Below are 20,345 nucleotides of genomic sequence, written 5' to 3' on the forward strand. Positions count from 1 at the left end.
AGCGGCTTAGCAAAAAATAAATATATCTAGTATAAAGGGAAATATAATTATATTGACTGATGAACTGTTCAAAATATTGCTTATACATGGAATTAGGAGCAGAGGCAGCCTGCTTGCTTACACGGCCCACTTGCTTACAGGATCAAAGGCTCGGGTGGCTGACTCAGATTTGCACCTACTTATATTCACATAAGTCATCCCAATGAAAATAGTGTAGTAACTAATCTTTGGCAACAAGAGGTAACTCCATGGATGATAACAAGTAAACTAGAGTATAATCTGGAAATCCACTAGGACCTCAAAGAGTCTAGCTAACCTATAGCCAGGCAGGTTGAGGGGGGAGCGGGTCGAGTTTAAAGAGTCTATCCAATTGAAAGACCGACAATGGTTATAGTGTTGGCTCAGGTTCGCGGCGCTTGCAGGCTGTGACAAGTGATATAACTGACCAACTGCGACACACCAACAACAGCTCCACAATATCACAGTAAACTCACTTATCCACTATACTTCTCGGGAGTCATCAATGGTACACTATGGAGACTTTAGGTGAAATGCCTGCAGAGACTCTTACCTTCGGCGACCTGTATTCCCACTGCAGTATCGACGGTGACAAACTCCAGTGCAGCAGTGCCAGGGGTGAGAGCCGGATAAACATTCCCATAGCGGACATACTCTGTATACTCTCAGATGGGAATGTTTCACGGGGATACATAGTCGTCTTTCTTAAGGAGACCGGATCACCCAGTACCCCACCAGAACTTGAAAGAATATACCTTCAGACCGCGCTACCAACAGTGTTATCCGACCATTTACTTACTGAAGTACCAGACCATCTCAACTACGACTGTCATATAATCGTTTCCACTGCATCTGGGACAGGAAGGGCCAAAGTACTATCTGGTATACTTCAACAACTTCTCGCGTGGATCGGCCTCAATCGGTTTACGGTTCACGAGACACAGTCAGCTCAGACAATAACTGAGTTGTGTCATTCTTTGTTCATCCCGCAGGCCGAAGCGGGTATCCAACAAACCAAGGTTCTACTGTCTGGAGATGGTGGACTCTGCGATATTATTGATGCATTCCATAGTACGCCGAAAAGCATCCAAGCGATACCGAACATAGCCCTTATCCCTGCCGGCACTGGCAATGCCATGGCGAATTCCATTGGGCTGATGGTTCTTCCTAAAAACCCACTAATGGCACTGCTGCGCGGAAAACCTATTCCTCTACCCGTTTTCGTTGCTACGTTCTCCGACGGAGCGCGCTATGTCCAGGGAGACAGTTCCCGCGTTTCGAGGATATATGGATGTGTTGTTGCCAGTTGGGGGATACATGCCTCGCTAGTTGCAGATAGCGACACAGTCGAATATCGCAAGTTTGGAGCCGACAGATTCAAAATGGCTGCAAAAGAGCTCCTTTTCCCATCGGACGGTAGCGAGGCCCACAAATACAGTGGCACTATAACCTTGCTCAAGAGAGATGGCCAACAATGTCTCGAGCATGAACTGGTTTTAGAGCATAAGGAACATGCATATGTGCTGGCAACATTAGTGTCAAATCTCGAGAAAGATTTCAAAATCTCTCCAAACTCTGCCGCACTTGATGGTGCTTTGAGGATCGTTCATTTCAGCCCAATGCCATCTCAGCGGGTAATGCAGCTGCTATCTGCTGCGTACCAAGACGGGCAGCACGTCAAAGACAATGATGTCATGTACTGCGAGATTGAAGGTTTGAGAATTGATTTTCATGAAGTAGACGAGAACTGGAGGCGTGTGTGCATCGACGGTAGGGTGGTTGTCATTGAGGAAGAAGGCTGGATGAGTGTGCGCAAGGAAGGCAGGTCATTGGTGGCCCTCCTTTGGTCAGGGCGTTAATAATCGTCCCTGAAAATTTCATTATTTTCATAAGTGCTTTGGCTTTCGGCTGCTGTATCCGCTGCAGAAGTTAGTCTGTTAGTAGTATTGGCAGATTGAAGATGCGGTCCTGTGGTTACGATTTCAACTGATTGAATGTTTCTACGGGAGTTAATAGGGTTCGCGATATTAAGCCTCCAAAAAATGATCTGCACGAAGCACGTATATTGTGAACAGTGACAGAACACAGACGTATATTGGGAAGCACTTTCAAAACCCCATCTGGCTTTAGCAGCCTCATCCTTGTTTGAAAGTGCTAAAAATTATAAATTCAGTGATATCCAGACTCCCACATGGTCGAAGTCTTAACGGAGACAACCGAAGTTCGGCTTCGGGTGTGTTGGTATCCTCGGCTTTATCGCCACCAATCATTGTGCCGGAGTTTCGACCACAGCAGTAATCAGGTAAGGCTTGCTTAGATATCCTGGACGGCTTTTCACCTATCCGCGTACCCACCGTATTGTCAATCGCGGCTCCATATTCAGAAATCTGGGAGGCTCCGATGATACCTATTCGAATATACTGAGTTACCATATCAGAGAAGCACTGATAATCGCTATCACCATGTCTTTTTCAAATCTCGTCTCCGACCTCGCGTTGAGAGACAGCTATGAAGACCGAAACTCCCAGATCTCGAATGCACGGTCTCAAGTTACCGCTCGATCATACACAAGTACAGCTGCCACAAGTGTCAGCATAGCCGGAGACATCTCAAGCCAGCTACATTCTGGCTACAGCCATCCACTCAGCAGGTCATGGCAAGCAGAGAGGCAATTGACCAAGGTCTGTAGCATAAAAATATTCGTTACCTCTACTTCGCCTGAACTTCGCTTTCACTGCAGTCGCGTCGTTCATGCCCGGTTCTGACTTGACTCTAGGAAATGTTAATCTACCCCCTTTTCATCACCGACAACCCGGATGAAGAGACGCCTATTCCGTCACTCCCAAATCAACACCGTCGAGGATTGAATCGGCTCGTACCATTCCTGCGGCCCCTTGTTCAGAAGGGTCTCCGCTCTGTTATCCTGTTTGGTGTTCCGCTGCATCCATCTGCCAAGGATGCATTGGGAACCTCCGCGGACGACCCAGCCGGCCCCGTCGTACAGGCCATTCGTCTTCTCCGCTCGCGCTTTCCAGAACTTTACATCGTGACTGACGTTTGCATATGTGAATACACATCTCATGGCCACTGCGGAATTCTGCGGGAGGACGGTACGCTCGATAATGCGCAGTCCGTTGACCGAATATCGGATGTTGCGTTGGCTTATGCTAGCGCTGGTGCGCACTGCGTCGCGCCATCTGACATGAACGATGGGAGAGTTCGCGCCATAAAATTGAAACTAATTGAGGCTGGTCTGGCTCATCGTGTGCTGTTAATGTCTTATAGTGCTAAATTTAGCGGCTGCCTTTATGGACCGTTCAGGGACGCGGCTGGTTCTTGCCCTTCATTTGGAGACCGCAGATGCTACCAGCTTCCCCCTGGTGGCCGCGGGCTTGCACGGAGAGCTATTCAAAGGGACATCGGCGAGGGTGCGGATATCATTATGGTAAAGCCAGCAAGCAGCTATCTTGATATCATTAGAGACGCAAAAGAACTTGCGAAGGATATTCCAATTGCGGCTTATCAAGTTAGTGGCGAATATGCCATGATACATGCTGGAGCAAAGGCTGGAGTCTTCGATCTGAAATCAATGGCTTTTGAGAGTACCGAAGGAATTTTACGAGCTGGCGCTGGGATAATAGTCAGCTATTTTGTGCCAGAATTTTTAGATTGGCTCTAATTTTGGCCATGCCCGATTCACTATCTGTCTAGCTATAACCATTAGGACTATCATGCTTGCTCCTTTCCTTTTCATACCTCTTTGTAGTTACGCAACAGGTTATTTCATGATAGTTATGCCGTATTATATTTTTGGGTACGCACATTAAAATGCTGCTACTCTCTTTATTTTGGTTATCATGCATCTATAGCCGTTAATCAATAGCATAGATATGAAAGGTTTGTGGTAACTCCGCAGCAACTAGCAATCGTGTAGCAATATCTCTGGGAATTAATGATAACAGTGTATAATCGTGTCAAAAAACAAGGTCAACCCGCTTTGTGAGGCTTTGATGATGACAATAACTGCTGCTCTGAACCAGTCAGATATGATTTCGAGCCTCAAAAGCACAAGAACAATCAACTCGACAACTGAGCTTGAGCAAATGTCGTAGTGTTACACCTGGGCAACGACAATAACCCGAGCAAAATATGAACTAGAATTAAAATAGCCGAGTCATGGATATCTGAGGCTTAGTATAAAAGCATCAGACAATATCACATATAGCTTGGTTTTAGTCCCTGAAACCCATAAGCGACAATGTCGGATTTGACTACTTCACCGGGAGCGACATAAGCCCCGCGCCGGAGACGGACGCCAGGGTATATAGTACAGCCGGCTCCGACATAACAATCTTCCTCGATAGTAACAGGCCTGCCCTGGTAGCGGCTTTGCGAACCTTTCCGTTCCTGCATATTCGCATGAGCCATCGATGTGAGAATCGTCACTCTTGGGCCAATCCACGTATGTGCCCCAATGGTAACAGGACAATCATCCACTAGGAGACAGTTCTCAGATATCATAACGTCCTCGCCAATATGGATGTTGTATCCGTAGTGACAATGAAAAGGCGTTTCTACCACAGTGCCTTGTCCGATAGACCCTACGGGTCTTGGCGACGTAATACCGGAAGATGGATTGATGGACGCTTGGGGTACCAATATCTCCTTCAGTAAACGGTTCTGCTCCTTGGCGCTAAGACCGGAAACAGGGTTGCAGGCATTGTTGAACCGCCAAAGTGCGGCTCTACATCGCTCTCTTTCCTCCACAAGTATAACATCAAAGGGCCTGTAAAGTTCACCGCGTAACATTTTATCCCTTTCTGTTTCCTCAGTGGAAACGGCACGCCCAGATAACTGGTGTTCAATACTCAACGCCATGCGGGCTTGAGCTTGCGGTGTGTTCGTGTCAATGCTAGTGGTATGGGCTGGCCTCTGGTCCATTCCACCTTGGAATATAGGGACGCTTGGTTTTGTATGCCCACTGTGTGAAAATTCCCTGATTGACGGAACAAGCGAGTATTCACTTTTCGAATGACCTTCGCGAGACAACTCGTGGATGGATGGAACTTCTCGATGGTCTGATTTTGTCAGGGGATCCGCTATGTAACCGGTCTGGTTTGCGCCTGACCAAGTCCGCTTTGACCATGAACCCCGACTAGATCCAGTACCCGTAGGACTAGTGTTGTACTGGGTTGTTGGACGGTTGTCATCATCGGCAACCATTGACCTCATTTTCCCGGGGTCAAATGGCTCTGCTAGACTTTGCTGCCGATCGTGTTGATTGGAGTCGTGTAAATACTGTGCACCGGCGTCCGAATATCCTTCTTTCGATTGCAGCGGAACCGGTGTTTTCGTTGTGGAAGGTTTCTGCCACGTACTGCGAGATGAATATCCTTCGCAGATAAAACCACCCCTTAGGCAGTTATTGCCTGCATTGTAATCAGAACCGGGCGTTTAGAACCGACTGAAGACTAAAGGTAGGGTGCGAGGTGCTTACAGGCAGGATGCTGTTCATCGCATTTCTTCTTGCGCCGCCGACATGTCATGCAGCCGGTTTTGGTCCTGTTGCTAAAAACGCGCTTCCTCTTGGGTGCGACTTGCACAGCATTTTGCGACCTATCTTGAGGAAAAGATGTGGAAGCCTGCTCGTTTGGTATAGAACTTTCGACGACTGGTCGACTAATACCATCCCAGTTCTTTTGGGCGACATCGGGTCCCTGTGCTTCGCGCTGTAGCGCCTCAGCCAACTGAGCATCCGAAGCGTCTATTTGCGGGGCCCGCTGAGTCTGATTCAGCAGCTGTGCGTCATATTCATGCCAACTAGCATTTGTGGACGACCTTCGAGTGTTTTCACCCTCGTCTGGCTTGGCATGCGCTTGAGGAGACGTATGCTTCGACTCTGTATCGCTTTGTGAACTCATAATTCCATTGGAGGTACCTGCCTGCGGAGAATGCCCTGCAATACCATCTGCGGAACGGACCGGGCTTTTCGGGCCACGATACGACACTTGGGAGGAATCCTCCTGCTCAGAGTCTGACCTTCTCCGTTTTGTCCTGCTAGAAGAAATGAGAGCGCTATGGGAAGTTGATCGCCGTAACTGTTCTTCGTCTATTCTCATACCAGTATTCCCGGTCTCTTTTAACTCTTCTTCATGTCGCGCGGTCCGATCAAGTGCAGCGCGTGACCACGCTTCAGAAGGCTCCCGACTGTCTCCATTGCTTGGACTACCATCGGTAGCGGATCCAGCCGCAAGGCCCTCCCTTCCATTCACTGCCGTGAACCGCGACGGGCTATGGTCCACCCTAGAATCCTTCTCAGGCTCTTGATCGTTCATCACTGATGCGGTCGCGATTGCGGTCATAGTGCTAATCGAGTTGAAGTGAGAGCAGTACCTAGGGTTGCGACCCTACCCCAGGTATTTGCAGACAGGTTGTGCAGTGAACAAACCTAGGCGCCTAGCGAGTGAGGATATTTTTGTGTGTTTTGCACAGCTTGCGATTGTCTGCGACAGCCTATATAATGTTGAGACGGTGGGAGCGCAGACGACAATCCGGACCAACTCGTCGGCCCACTGTGTATTGCGAGTATCTGACTCGATCGCGGGCCGTGACGGCAACAGGGACATAAGCTATGGGTTATAGGACAAGGTGAAGAATAGCCATCAGACAATGTATTATGATTGAAATACTGGAAGCGAGTCTAACGACAAGGTTGGGAGCGTGAGATGTGCGCATATATGTCAAAGGTAAGGGAGTGGAGCGCCCGGTCTAAGCTGTATAGAACGCCTAGCAGTGCGACTTTCGGTGATCAAGCCTCGTGGTCGTCGCTAAAGCCGGCTGCATGGGTGAAACAAAGGTGAAGCGTCAGTGATGGCGCGTCTCACTGAAGAAGGATAGCACACCTAGAACAAGAGATTTAGGGCCAGAAAAGAAAGGACAGGAGAGGGATAACAGCGCAATAAGAGAGTTGTCCTGGGAGGAGTGGAGGCAGTAAGGATAAGCGATAGCATTAGATTCAGCGAGTAGCATGGCAGCACGAGAAGTTTTAATTATAACCTTTGCCGCCTGCAGACGGCATTTAACGACTGACTACTTGAGGACGGGCTAACCGCTTTGCAGAAAGATCCAATAGTAATCGGTAAACCTCTGACTAGTGACAAGTGATAGTGACCAGCAATGATCCCGCCCCTCTTCCAGCAAGGCACCTGATGGATAGGAAAAGGAAAGTGAAAGGGTGAAGAGACTTGGGTTGGGACAAGGGTCGTCGCCCGACGAACCAAGCAAGATCGAGAGATGCGGCTGCCAGTTGGCTAAGAACTTGACTTGGGTTATTAGTTGGCGCGCGATCGGCCCTGGCCGCGCGAAGCAGGTGGTTGGCGACTCGCCAGTGGCGGCTTCGTCACACTTCCGGTCGGGCTGCCAGAAATGGGATTGGACCATGTCGCGCTCAGGCGACAAGCCACTTTGTGAGAGAGGTGTCAGACGCCCTTTTCCCTCACTGTTGTCCGTGCTATCCGCCGGGGAAGCGCGGCACAGCATGAGCATGGCGGAGACTGCAACCCCTTCGTCGACTTATTCGCCATTTGGCGCCAGCCAGCGGTTCCTATATTCCCTGCATCTCAGTCACAGTTCCCAGCTCGATGGAAAATATGATGAAACATCGGCAGCCTGGCACCATAGGTTATCTGTTAACTTAAGCATATGAATAAATTGAATAGCTAGAAAAGAAATAGAAAGGCTTTGTTAGATCTAAAGAACACTGTGGTGATACCAAATAAGTCGAAGCGGATGCTTGACAGACATAGCCCATCAACCTTGTAGAGTTTACTCCCAGAACGAGCATTCTGTAATCTCAGTCCCGATCGAATTCTGTTCCTTCTATTCTAGGAATATGTCTGTACTGAACAGCTCAGTGTTTTCAGTATGTTTCCAATAAGGTGTATTGTGGGAGTCTGGCTAACTGATTTTGTGCGTGACTCATATTTATTGGCGCGCAAATATGGCGCGGACGGGCGCTAGCTCTCGCTATCTACTAATATTCTTACTGACAAATATATCTAAAGTAAAACAGCTATAGATTTTTTATCTTGTGCTTTGTATAAGCTCGCTTCACCTTACCCGAGTGACGTCTCTGACTGTGAGCACTATGAGCTAGACGACCTATTCCTTCGTCCTCGTTTGGCTCAATCTCCGAATCCCTTTTCTCATGCATTTGTTCCTTTTTTCTTCCCCCCTACCTTACAATAGCGCTTGAAAGAGGACATATATCATTAGAGGCTAAGTAGGCACCAGTGAGGTTAGTTTAACGGCAGCCAAATCGCTGACTAAGACACTTTTTTGATGATAGAGAAACTGATATCCCGGCCTCACCGCCAGAGGTCAAGTATCTTAACTAGCCGTTTTATGAATCCCTCTTGGGAACACCAGGCTTGACAGTCTATCATTCCTCCAGTCGAAACGCGCAACCACCAATTCCCGCTTATCCCTTTTTAAAACCCTCATACTTCGACTTACGCAACACCATATTGCTCTCAAAAACCTTTGTGCTTAGTGACCGCTACCAAACCCCTCCAAAGAAGCTCTACCCCGCCAAACATTCCACCTTAGCTCTCCATAACCCGAACAACGCATGCCATATACACGCTAAAGCTAATTCAACTTTACTCTTCGCACCTTTTCAAATATAGCTTTCTCGTGGAGACAATCGAGTTCGAGGTGGAATACGACTTTACCCAAGCCTCTGCGATAGAATGTCTGTCTCTATACAGGAGCTGGACACTACTGTCCAGGCCTTTTACGAAGGCAAGGGTGAATTGGTACGTTAAAGGTGGTACGATAAGGCCGGATGAATTTTTCGCTGACTCTTGAACCTGCGATCTAAAGCAAAAACAAGCTCAGCAGACACTAACAGAAGTAAGCCCCCGCCACGAGCGCGTTGCAAACAAAGGATCACGTCTAACTTGCTTCGAACTTAGTTCAAACAAAATCCGGATGCCTGGTTGATAGTCGGGAATATACTTCAGGAATCGCAATATCCCCAAACCAAATGTAAAGTGTTCCAACTTATGCTATTGACCGATTGCTGACATTTATAGACCTCGCCCTTCAAGTTCTCGACGATGTTATTATGACACGATGGAAGGTTCTACCAAGGGACCAGTGCCTAGGTGAGCTTATGCGAAGGCAATCGAAGCTGCTTGATGCAGATTATCTGACAATCACAGGTATTCGCAATTTTATCGTTAATTTCATCATCGAAAATTCCAAGTCTGAGGAGAAGTTAAGAAGTGAACGGGCGTTCTTGAACAAGCTTAACTTGGTCCTTGTTTCCATATTGAAGCAAGAATGGCCACATAATTGGCCTACTTTTATCAACGAAATTGTCTCCTCGTGCCACACAAGTCTTTCCATCTGTGAAAACAATATGGCGATCCTTCGACTACTGTCCGAAGAGGTTTTTGACTTCTCTCAGGATCAGATGACGTCCGTTAAAGCGAGGAACCTGAAGACGACTATGACCCAGGAGTTCTCGTCGATATTCCAGTTATGCTCTGAGGTACTTACTACTGCAAACCAACCGAGCCTAGTCAAAGCCACGCTCGAGACGCTCCTTAGGTTCTTGAACTGGATTCCCCTAGGGTATATCTTCGAGACGCCCGTCATAAATACCCTGTTAACGCGGTTTCTCGACGTCCCCGAGTTTCGTAATGTGACTCTAAAATGTCTCACAGAAATTGGTGGGCTGCAGATCGGACATCCCTACAACTATGACGAGAGGCTGGTTCACATGTTCACGGAAACTCTGACCACAGTATCAAAGACCATTCCATTATCCATGGACTTGAAGAGCACTTATGCCAAGAGTAACTCGAGGGATCAGGAGTTTGTGCTTAATCTGGCATTATTCCTTTGCAGCTTCTTCAGCGCGCATCTCAATGTGAGTTCTTCGCGTAAAACATATACTTATAGCTGCTTCCGATGCTAACCGATACCAGCTCGTTGAGAAGTTGCCTAACCGGGATTATCTCACGCATGCCCACTTCTACTTGATCCGAATCAGTCAAATCGACGATAGAGAAGTGTTCAAAATCTGCTTGGAATATTGGACCAGGCTAGTGCAGGAGCTCTATGAAGAAATGCAGCAGCTTCCGATCACCGACATAAACCCCTTGGTGAGCATGGGCGTGAGTGGCTTGTCTAATGGAGGCGCACCACATCCCAATACCCTTGCCGGCTATCCCCTCCGCAAGCACAAATATGATGAGGTTCTTTCGAGTTTGCGCACGGTCATGATAGAAAAAATGGTGCGTCCAGAAGAAGTTCTGATCGTTGAGAACGAGGAGGGTGAGATTATACGCGAATTCGTTAAAGAAAGCGACACAATCCAATTATACAAAACCATCCGCGAGTGTCTGGTCTACCTGACACATTTGGACGTTATCGATACCGAGAATATCATGATTGAAAAGTTAGCTAAGCAGGTTGATGGTACAGAATGGTCCTGGGCAAACTGTAACACACTTTGTTGGGCGATCGGATCAATATCCGGTGCCATGAACGAAGAGACCGAGAAGCGTTTCCTTGTCACTGTCATCAAAGACCTTTTAGGCCTCACGGAAATGAAGAGAGGGAAAGACAACAAAGCTGTCGTGGCCAGTAACATCATGTATATCGTGGGACAGTACCCGCGTTTCTTGAAGGCTCATTGGAAGTTCTTGAAGACAGTCGTTAACAAACTGTTTGAATTTATGCACGAGACACATGAAGGTAAGTTCTCCAGTCTTATCAACAGGGCACTCATAGCTCACACCATTCAAAGGTGTCCAGGATATGGCTTGCGACACGTTCATCAAAATTGCCAACAAGTGCAGGAGACACTTTGTTGCGCTTCAACCGGGAGAGAACGAACCTTTCATTGAAGAGATTGTTCGCAATATGCGCAAAATTACCTGTGATCTGTCGCCACAGCAGGTCCATACTTTTTACGAGGCTTGCGGCTATATGATTTCGGCACAGGGGCAAAAAGGACTCCAAGATCGGCTAATCGAGAACTTAATGTCTTTACCCAATTCCGCCTGGGACACTATCATTGCGCAAGCCAACCAGGATCCTTCTGTCCTTCAGGATGGGGAGACTATTAAAATAATTGGGAACATCATGAAGACGAATGTCGCAGCCTGCTCGTCAGTCGGTACTTATTTCTATTCCCAGCTAGGCCGCATTTACCATGACATGTTGAACATGTTCCGGGCATCCAGTCAGCTCATAAACGATGCTGTTGCGCGCGATGGTAAGGTCTACCAAGCTTTCCCTGTATTACAGCTAACAATCTTCCAGGGGATATTGCAACCAAGACTCCTAAAGTCAGGGGACTTCGAACAATCAAACGGGAGATTCTAAAACTTATCGACACATACGTGCAGAAAGCGGACGATTTGGAGATGGTCAATGCGAATATGGTCCCACCCCTTCTCGAAGCGGTCCTAGTGGATTATAATCGAAACGTACCCAATGCTCGCGAAGCTGAGGTCTTGAGCGTTATGACAACGGTCATCCAGAAGTTGCACGTATGGTGTTCCCTTCCCGGCCGAACCTATGCTACTCGGCCACCAATATCTATTGAATGCATGCTCACGTTTTCTAGAATTTGATGGATGATAAAGTGCCGCTAATCATGGAAAGTGTATTCGAATGCACTTTGGAGATGATTAACAAGGACTTCCATGAATTCCCTGACCACAGAATTCAATTCTTCAAACTGCTTCAAGCGATCAATCTTTATTGTTTCCCGGCACTGCTTAAACTAGACGCCACACAATTCAAATTCGTCATCGATTCTTGCATGTGGGCAAGTAAGCACGATAATCGGGAAGTTGAAAATACCGGTCTCACAATGTGCCTCGAACTTATGAACAACATGGCTGAGGTAGATGTACAAACGTCGAACATCTTCTTCCGTCAATTCTACATCCCAATCTTGCAGGATGTATTTTTCGTACTCACAGACAGTGATCATAAAGCAGGTACGCTCATCGGTGCCGCCCGAAGAGGAAAAATACAACAGTACTAACCTTCTCAAAGGTTTCAAATCCCAGGCTATGCTGCTGTCGCGGATGTTTTACTTCATCGAATCAGGCAAAATCCAAGATCCCATCTACTCCCCTGAACAAGCACCTATCGGGACATCCAATAAGGATTTCCTCCAGAAGTACGTTGCGGATCTTTTACAGACGGCTTTCAAGAATCTGCAAGAGTAAGTTCTCAGGTTTCCCATTATAAAAGTTGTCCGATGTCTAATTGCGTGCTAGAATCCAAATCAAGCAATTCGTCGTGGGCCTGTTTGCTTTCAATGACGACTTCAACAAATTCAAGACACACCTTCGTGACTTTTTAATTTCGTTGAAGGAGTTTGCTGGGGATAATGCTGAACTGTACGCCGAAGAACGGGAACAGGCTTTGAAAGATGCCAAGGCTGCCGAGCGTGATCGCGCAATGAGGGTTGGAGGGCTCCTCAAGCCTTCGGAAATGGACCATGATGATGAGCTATGACTCGATGAAGAACTGAAATCCGAGACTGACTTATCTTCTTCGGCACATGTGATGAAATGTTCGAAAGGCTCCATGTCTTGCGACGACGGAGACTGGCTGGACGGCTGGTCCTTCTATGGACTGTAGGTGCGAGATGTCCCGTCTGTCTATTTTAGGATGTATTTTGGTCTCTCAGCCGTTCCAACCCTGGTTCTTTTCCTTCTGGGATCAGGATCTCATGGAAGGTTAGTATCTGATCTATTGCGATTTTGTCCTCAGACTTATATGGCCTGACGCATGTTTAGCATGTTGTCACTGTGTGAGCCACAACTTCCGGTCTTTCGCCTGTGGCTCTAGTTGTATTTAATTCTAGATAGGCTAAAGACATGTAAACATTATACGTCTTGTGAAGGGCTTACCTTATTATCGCTTACAACCTTAACGTTCCCGAACATGTGGGGCACGGCAACTGGCGGGCGGTGAACCCCGCATGGGATTGCCCATCGATAGACAACACAAACTAAAGTACTTTATAAAGCCACACGTATACCCGTTACTGTTGTCCCAGCCCGAATGGTCTTTCAACAATAAACGATGTCTTATAGCCATCAATTTGCCTCTCAAAATTCGACGTCTAGCTCACGCGTCTCCTCTTTAACCCGAGTGCGCCATGATACACCAGGTGTCCAGGTTACCGGGACGCTAAGGCTGAGAGCAGAAGGCGACGCTCAAAACGCGGGCGAAGAAATGCAGGCACGGCATATACGGTGGAGTGAAGATGTGGTAGACAACGAGGGAATGGGGAAAAAGAGCTCAAAAGGTACATTCAATGCCAATACCAGGCTACAAGACTTTTTCGGTGAGACAACCTGAGCTAACTGATCGCCTTCAATTGCTCGCACGCAAACGTTAGTTTGCTGTATTTACCATAAGACTAGGCCCGTCGGGGAAAGTAGTTCGGAATCAGAATCATCGGACTCCGAATCTGATTCTGATAGCGATCGCGAAACCAAGAACTCGAATGACAGAAGAAGCTGCGGACACTCAAACCATCGCCATGATACTGCTCACAAGTCATCGAGAAGAGGACGCGCCTCAGATGGCCATAGTCATGACAACGAGAAAGTCCAGCGCAGGAAGCCTAGTCCCAATGCATACGAAAAGATGCCGAAATATACAAAAGGCTGATTGTGATATAATCGTCGGGCTTAAACTTGGATTAACCGTCATACAACGTTGACATATCGATAATCGAACTTTTAAGCATGCATACGTTATAATAGCCCTATTTCGCCGGCTTAAGATATCCCTCGGCATTTGCAAGCATGGACCGTGAAATGGAGAAAATGAGACGGACACTCGGTCCATCGATCTGGGAAATGACCACCCTAAGCTTAGGGAACATGGTGCTCTCTAACGAAACATGTAGCAACCGTGCGCAGTTCAAACCCGTGTTTATCGCTTGAAACCTAGATTATGGCGCTGTGTTTTACTCTACCATCCTTAGCAAGCTGATAAGGACTAGTACGTGCACTCTTCTACGCCGTAGAGAGCTTTTGAAACGCGGAACCAATCTGGACTGGATTTTGGTGTCTAGAAAAAACTCTGCTACTATAACATCATACTTCTTCGCCTGGAAGCGACTCGCTGGCCCCGTGCTATTTCCGTTGAGCCCATCGTCTCAATGACCTGTAGATTTCTGGCCTGAAGCTCTTCGGCTGCGAGAAGCTCATTCGTTGAGCCGCTCGAATAAGCTGAAATCAGATCTTTGCATACACCTTCCACACTCGAAATATTTGGTGCAATGTTCTGTCCAGGGTTCTTTGTGTTTGAAGAATGCCGTCTAGATTTCTTGCTCGCATTCGAGTCTGCTTCGCCCTCGTTCATTGATTCCATTCCGGAACTGTTGTAAAAAGACAACTGGTGGTTACCTCGTGCAGTGTCCTGTCGATGTGGGTGTTTGTCGAGGGTATGTCCATCCAATATGTCATTCTCCCCGTTTGTCATATTTGATTTTCGAGCCTTTTTTACGGAGGCATGCTTATTCCTTCGGTCTTGTGACTCTCGGGTTGACTCTGTGTTCGAAGTAGATTTCCTTGGTTTATCCCCGCTGACGGCCGGTCCAAGCTCGTTTGTCGATCGTCTCATCTTGTCCCTCAAGTTTGGTTCGGCATAACTTACAACAGTACCTCGTCGCCGTGACGGCCGGGTACTAGGCATATCTGCTGTTGTCGCGATCTCGGAGTCTTCGATTCCATCAAGTGATGGAGTGTTCGATTTTATCGCCCCGCTCTTCTTTTGTTTGTTACCGCTTTTATTCCCATCGTTGCCAAAGACTGGTGTGCGGGTACTGGACTTCTTCGGGGATGCATTTTTGCTGCCGTCCACGGCGCCTTTCCCTTGTCTAGGTAGAGGTTTTTCACTCTTCTCATTGTATCCAAAGTCATGGTTTTGGTTGTAATCCTTCATGATACTTGGCTTTGCTGGGGAAAGTATATTGGTATTCGTACTCTCTGTTATTGTTTCCCCGTTAGTTAAAATCGAGCGAGATAAACTTGGATTACATACTTGGTTCGAGCACTCTTCGTTCCCCATGTACATGAGCTATAGACCTCTCACTTTGAGGCTTCATTTTGACTGGGGAGTGGTCATTCTGCGAAGATAGCGTTGGTGACTGTATTGGACGACGGAGTTCGCCGCTGCCATCATCAGCTGAGGCATGCTCATTCTGCGAAAATAATTTTGGCGATTGGGCTGGGCGACTGAATTGAAACTCATCATCCTCAGATGGGGACGATTCAAAAAGGCTCTCGTCGTCCTCCGCTGAGAATTTGCGCTTTGCTCCACATTTGCGCGTGAACTTCGAATCGAGAAGGGAGATGGGCCGTGTATCAGCTTGATCCTTGTTTACCGTTGCCGGGCCTATTTTCTTCTTTCTCCTTGTTTCAAGGTTGGGAGGCAGGGAATGTTCGTTCTCGATTTCTTCGACAATAGTGTTGGTGTCTATGAAATACGCGGGCCCGCCTGTTGCCGCCTCGTCGTACTCAACTCTTTGTTTTGGGGATATAGAAGAATCTTCGAACCCGGAGCAATTCGGACCATCTGTGTCGCTGTCTCGTAATTCTTGTACTTCTTGCGCACTATCATACGTTAACATATGATATTCCATTGTTTGCTTGGTGATATGTGCACTCACGTTAGCGTGCGTCTGGGATATAACTTATCTTCCATGATGACAGGGAGTCTCCCGTCCAAGAATCCGAGATTCGGCTCGGGGTCTGTGTCATCAACCTCTTTTGGACCCGATTCCCTTGACTGTCTCGCTGGAGCAGGCTCGCCATTTTCGCGAACTGCTCTAGAGTAACGACGTGGCAGGCTACCCAACTCAGTTATAAGATTGCCTAACTCCACCAGTTTACTGTCTAGCCTTGCTTTCACATCATAAACACCATCATGAAGTGTTCTTGCTGCCTCAAAACGCTCCAGCTCCTGCGTCAGGGTTATAATCTGTTCCCTGAGTGACACATTCTCGGAAAGAAGATTAGAGACTTCAGACTCGAGACTTCTAATGCGGAGGGACTGGATTGAGTTCACCCGAGCTATCTCGCGATTTTGACGCACGAACCGCCTTTTTACTACCAGAAGAATCAGCCAAAGGCACAATTAATTGCACAACCTCCTTGATAAGACGAACAGATTTCGATGGGTTCAGACGAAGCTGTTGACTCATTCAATCGAGCCATGTTCGTGAAGAAACAGTGGCACAAACGATAGTCCTTCGCGCTGTGTGGTTGCCTGAGCGAATTCTCGTGAAGCTTTTTCTTTCTAGTAGTAAGAGCAGATGCTCCGCCCAGCAAGGAATGGCAGCGGAATACTGAGTGATAAGTATTGCTTCAGAATAAAGTATAAAAGGTTCATGCGAAGGGAAATATTTGAATTCGGCCTGGTTCGCTGGGCGGCTGAGGTTGTTGATGATTACCCTATTTAGGGATAGCTCGCGCTCCTTTTGTTTTGGAAAGTGCCGGCACCCGCTTCCAATGCTCTTGCTTCGTCAACTCCATCGGCAGAGTGCTCCACGTCAGCTCAGTTGGGTATTATATCACTACTGCTAGCCCAGGTAAACATTTAAGCTACGGGTGCCGAGGCTTCTTATTCGAAATCCGATAGTCAACTCTGGTCACGATTATCTTTAATTCTTCTCTGATCCGAGTACTTACCACCATGGCGTATGCGTCCCGCCCGACCTCCATATTTCCTCCAGGGCCATCGACAGCGTCTCTCCGACAAACAAATAGTGCTATATCACAGCAGCAATCTTCTGCTCTGGCAGCCCGTATTGCGTCAAAGAAAGCCGAACTAGATAATCTGATTCAGCTCCGAGATATGAGTAATGACCTTGCAGGACAGATGCAGGCTCTTCAAGCCAAACTCGAAACACTCAAAGATGGTACAGAAGGTGAGTTGCTGAGATGTCGACATGTTATATGAGCTTTCTGACTAACTTTTGTTGTTTTTCACTTGATCAGCTGTGGCATGCGTACTCGCTAACTGGGATAATGTTCTGCGAGCAATTACTATGGCCTCGAGTATGTTTTCAGCCTCTCTAACTTACTCTAGCCTGCTGACGAAGTTGCCCCATGTAGCTAAGTTGACAATGTTGAAACAAGTGGCTGAACAGGACCCGACCGCTGATGAGAAGGATAATGTGTCGACTGATATGCCTTTACCAGCTACACTGGTTCGAATACCCACGAGTCGATAAGGCAGACTTGATGAACGGTGAAGGTCTCAACTCTCCTTCCACATATTCCTCCACAGTGCAGAATACGGGAAGCGGGCTGTTACTCAGTTTTTATTTTTTTTTCTCTCTTCACCTGGACGTCAGTAGGCTCTTTAGGAACCCCACCTTCGATCGTCGAAAATCAATCTAACCTGATCACTCAGGTTAACTTGGGCAGCTTCCAAAGGGTGCTAGCTAGCGCGCAAAGCCCTTATGGTGGACAGAGCACCTAACACGTTGATGGTTAGGTCATACTCGAGTCTTTTTATACCACGTATTGTAGTGGATAAAGCGCGGCGGGGTACGAAAATAGCCCTTGGGCAGAATCGAGCTTATTGAAATACTCTGATCAGATTATCCTTCGTCAGAATCACTGAGGATATTCCTCACCGATGTGTATGAACCTCATTCACCAGAATTTGACGCGCTCCGCACCACGCGGTTGGTCTCAGACTTGTTGCCTTGCGTTCGGACCTCTGACTCTCCGGAGACGAGCTCAGAACGTAAGTATTTTTTGGGTATACTTCAACAGGGTGTTCGGCATAGCATGTATCCAAATATATATCTATGTTTACAATGCGGTATCTTGTCCTTAGCTAAGGCTAAATTGACCAGCTTTTCGACATCTGCAAATTAGTACGTGTGTCAATCTTGGAGGTACACCTAATCAATTCAGAATACCATCGGGACGCTAGGTCAGAAGGGGGAGCCTTGAAGTAGCTTCTGAACTCGCATTACCTAGATTGATCTACCGGTTACCTGCCTACTAGATGGCCAGCTCAACATACGGGCCCAGAACATTAAGCAGGATCTTGTCATACGATGACTAGAGATGCCTCTACCTGTTTCTTATTGTGCTGGCCTAGTCAAGACATATGTTTTGAAGATCATGCCGGAGTGGTCTCAATAGACCCCGTGTTATCATTCTATGTCCTTCTCTCTGCTGGGATCTAGCCGAAATGATTTGTCTTGATCCACGTGTATATTCGGTCACACATTAATCCAGATCATATGCTCGATGCACGATTGGTGCTTTCTGGTCCGTTTGTATCGGGCCGTCCATGGCGTTTCGGTATCATGTTCCCTGATATATCCATGGATGTATATGAGGGGTTGCGTTATCTAGCATTCAAGATAGGCCGCAAGCAGAACAACATGCAGATACTAATCATAGCAGTCTCGAGCTGCTTACTGGAACAGGATCCGTGCGCTTGGTTTAAAGTCGAGCCGGCAAGAGATAAGAGCGAGCTAGGCATGTAGATAGACGGTACGCAGTACTTCTCCCCGGCAGCAATCGGTCGTTCACAGACTACTGTACCTAAATAAACTTGACGGCTGTTTAACTGAGAGCAGTCAAAATTTGGATTCGCAAACTTTAGCAAGGACGATAGAGGTGAAATAATACAAATAAATAAATATAAATGTTGAATATTAATTGAATAGCTAAATCAGACGGATTGGCCTCAAGTATATTCTGCCATGTACTCTGTACTGTGTCTTCACTGCTCCACACCCAGTTGATGGTAACTAGAATAATTGAGGCCAAGAGCTTTTCTTCCACAAAGTCCTTATCTGCTCGCTCTTCAGTGGCGCTTGCCCCTTTCTAATTTCTCATGCAGAGCGCCCGAGCCACGAATTAATTCCCCAGCCTTCCCCACATTCCAGCGTGGTTGCAGCCCGAGAATCTGCTCTCAAAGTTTGCCTAGCAAGGTGCCCATAACACTCCTCTCAATCGCACAGATGGCAAATCAGAGCCAACAGATAGTTCCAATGTTGAAAGTGTGCTGAGGGTTTTAAATTGTCCTTACGCGGGCTAGAAATCGTGATATAACCCCTTTCTGAGAAAATAATCACGCATTCGAAGGCAGCCACACCAGGTGGCATCACTGCGGGGAGGTCGGAGTGGTCAAACGCCGGCCACGCTTCGGGTCAAGGACCCGCTGAGCGCGCATCACCCGTCGGCTGTTCTCCACAATCCAATGTTCATTCTGCGTGGCGGATGGGGCGGGTCAAGGCAATAATAAATGTAATATTATATGTGTATAACTAACCATATTCCTATCTGCAGAGGCCTGTGCGAGCCCACCAGTGGTACGGTGCAGTATGCTATGTGGCTAGTAGACTGGCAAGCTGGCCAACACTGCTTGTCGTCTAGGCCCAACAACAAAGAACCAAACTGCAAAGGCAGTATTAATTTCTCAGAGGTCATAAGAATGGCTCGAATTGTTCCCGAGGTCAGTTTTGCGAGCATTCTTGCGTATTCCTGATCCTGGAGGTCACTTGGCCAACCTTAAGGTTCTCTTGGGAAGGAGGAGATGAAAACCCAGGGCATGACAGGCTCTGAGTGGCCGATGGGTTCCTGTCCCACCCAAGCAGCTGCGCAAAAAAAGTTTGAATTCGGCGTGCTAGTCCCGGGGTAGCCTAGCGCAGAGCCCGCATTCTGGCTTCCCCTCTCCCATTCTCCACCCCAACCACAGCGGAAGGGAGATCAACGAAAGGCGCCAAATAATCAGCAGTCGACTCTTTTCTGATGATTGAACAGCGAGTACCTACCTTAGGCGATAATGCTAATGAAGAAACCTATAGTACTAGAACGTATGTGTCGTAGTACAAGTGTCCATGCATCATGCATCCATGCATTGGGACTAATCGGTCTCCACTTCCTCCATCATAGCGCCTATCCTCTCAGCTTTCCCCCAAGGTCGAAAATCTCTCTATAATATTTATCATCAGCTCCCCCTTAGCCTGCTCACTCACTTTCTCTCAGATTGGGATAACGTCCATCTCTGTCAGATCTTCCCTTACGTCTTGTCTCTCTTTCCATCCCGCTTAGGGCCAGCAAATCTCTCGGGTCCTACGGCTGCGATGATGATATTAGATTTGCTTACTATGAGGTGACTGCAGTGCCTGAACGCATAACCTCCTCGACCTCTCAGCCTCTAAGCCAACTTGCTTGCTATATTGTGCAATATTTGTCCCTCTATTGAAACTATAACTCGTCTTTTCAATCGTCTTCGAT

At 47.5% G+C, this 20,345-nt stretch overlaps 7 protein-coding genes across 7 annotated transcripts, besides 1 other annotated feature; 5 read left to right on the forward strand and 2 right to left on the reverse strand.

Moving 5' to 3' along the window:
• Positions 1–20,345: part of a sequence feature (contig 1.20 1..21570(-1)) that runs on past the window's edge.
• ANIA_01404 (diacylglycerol/lipid kinase family protein) lies at positions 506–1,877 on the forward strand (the record flags this gene model as incomplete). The annotated part of the gene is made up of 1 exon (XM_050613140.1): positions 506–1,877. The coding sequence occupies exon 1, from the start codon at positions 534–536 to the stop codon at positions 1,875–1,877; it is 1,344 nt and encodes a 447-aa protein (XP_050468978.1). The 5' UTR covers positions 506–533.
• On the forward strand, positions 2,481–3,697 carry ANIA_01403 (porphobilinogen synthase HEM2; the record flags this gene model as incomplete). The annotated part of the gene is made up of 2 exons (XM_653915.1): positions 2,481–2,699; positions 2,795–3,697. The coding sequence occupies 2 exons, from the start codon at positions 2,481–2,483 to the stop codon at positions 3,695–3,697; spliced, it is 1,122 nt and encodes a 373-aa protein (XP_659007.1).
• ANIA_01402 (uncharacterized protein) lies at positions 4,234–6,380 on the reverse strand (the record flags this gene model as incomplete). Its single annotated transcript, XM_050613141.1, has 2 exons — positions 4,234–5,447; positions 5,516–6,380. The coding sequence occupies 2 exons, from the start codon at positions 6,378–6,380 to the stop codon at positions 4,234–4,236; spliced, it is 2,079 nt and encodes a 692-aa protein (XP_050468979.1).
• ANIA_01401 (exportin CRM1) lies at positions 8,447–12,954 on the forward strand. The gene is made up of 11 exons (XM_050613142.1): positions 8,447–8,834; positions 8,902–8,931; positions 8,994–9,066; positions 9,114–9,185; positions 9,243–9,955; positions 10,014–10,785; positions 10,838–11,308; positions 11,356–11,585; positions 11,663–12,041; positions 12,100–12,271; positions 12,327–12,954. The coding sequence occupies exons 1-11, from the start codon at positions 8,769–8,771 to the stop codon at positions 12,565–12,567; spliced, it is 3,219 nt and encodes a 1,072-aa protein (XP_050468980.1). The 5' UTR covers positions 8,447–8,768; the 3' UTR covers positions 12,568–12,954.
• ANIA_01400 (PPP1R11/YPI1 family protein) lies at positions 13,141–14,012 on the forward strand (the record flags this gene model as incomplete). Its single annotated transcript, XM_050613143.1, has 2 exons — positions 13,141–13,405; positions 13,485–14,012. The coding sequence occupies 2 exons, from the start codon at positions 13,141–13,143 to the stop codon at positions 13,784–13,786; spliced, it is 567 nt and encodes a 188-aa protein (XP_050468981.1). The 3' UTR covers positions 13,787–14,012.
• Positions 14,574–16,289, reverse strand: ANIA_01399 (shugoshin family protein; the record flags this gene model as incomplete). The annotated part of the gene is made up of 5 exons (XM_653911.1): positions 14,574–14,621; positions 14,728–15,059; positions 15,115–15,686; positions 15,743–16,181; positions 16,241–16,289. 5 exons carry the CDS (start codon positions 16,287–16,289, stop codon positions 14,574–14,576), a joined length of 1,440 nt encoding a protein of 479 aa, XP_659003.1.
• Positions 16,768–17,308, forward strand: ANIA_01398 (DASH complex subunit DAD2; the record flags this gene model as incomplete). The annotated part of the gene is made up of 3 exons (XM_050613144.1): positions 16,768–17,002; positions 17,073–17,132; positions 17,190–17,308. The coding sequence occupies 3 exons, from the start codon at positions 16,768–16,770 to the stop codon at positions 17,306–17,308; spliced, it is 414 nt and encodes a 137-aa protein (XP_050468982.1).

Source organism: Aspergillus nidulans, chromosome VIII, assembly GCF_000011425.1.
Source record: "Aspergillus nidulans FGSC A4 chromosome VIII".
NCBI classification, from domain to species: Eukaryota; Fungi; Ascomycota; class Eurotiomycetes; order Eurotiales; family Aspergillaceae; genus Aspergillus; species Aspergillus nidulans.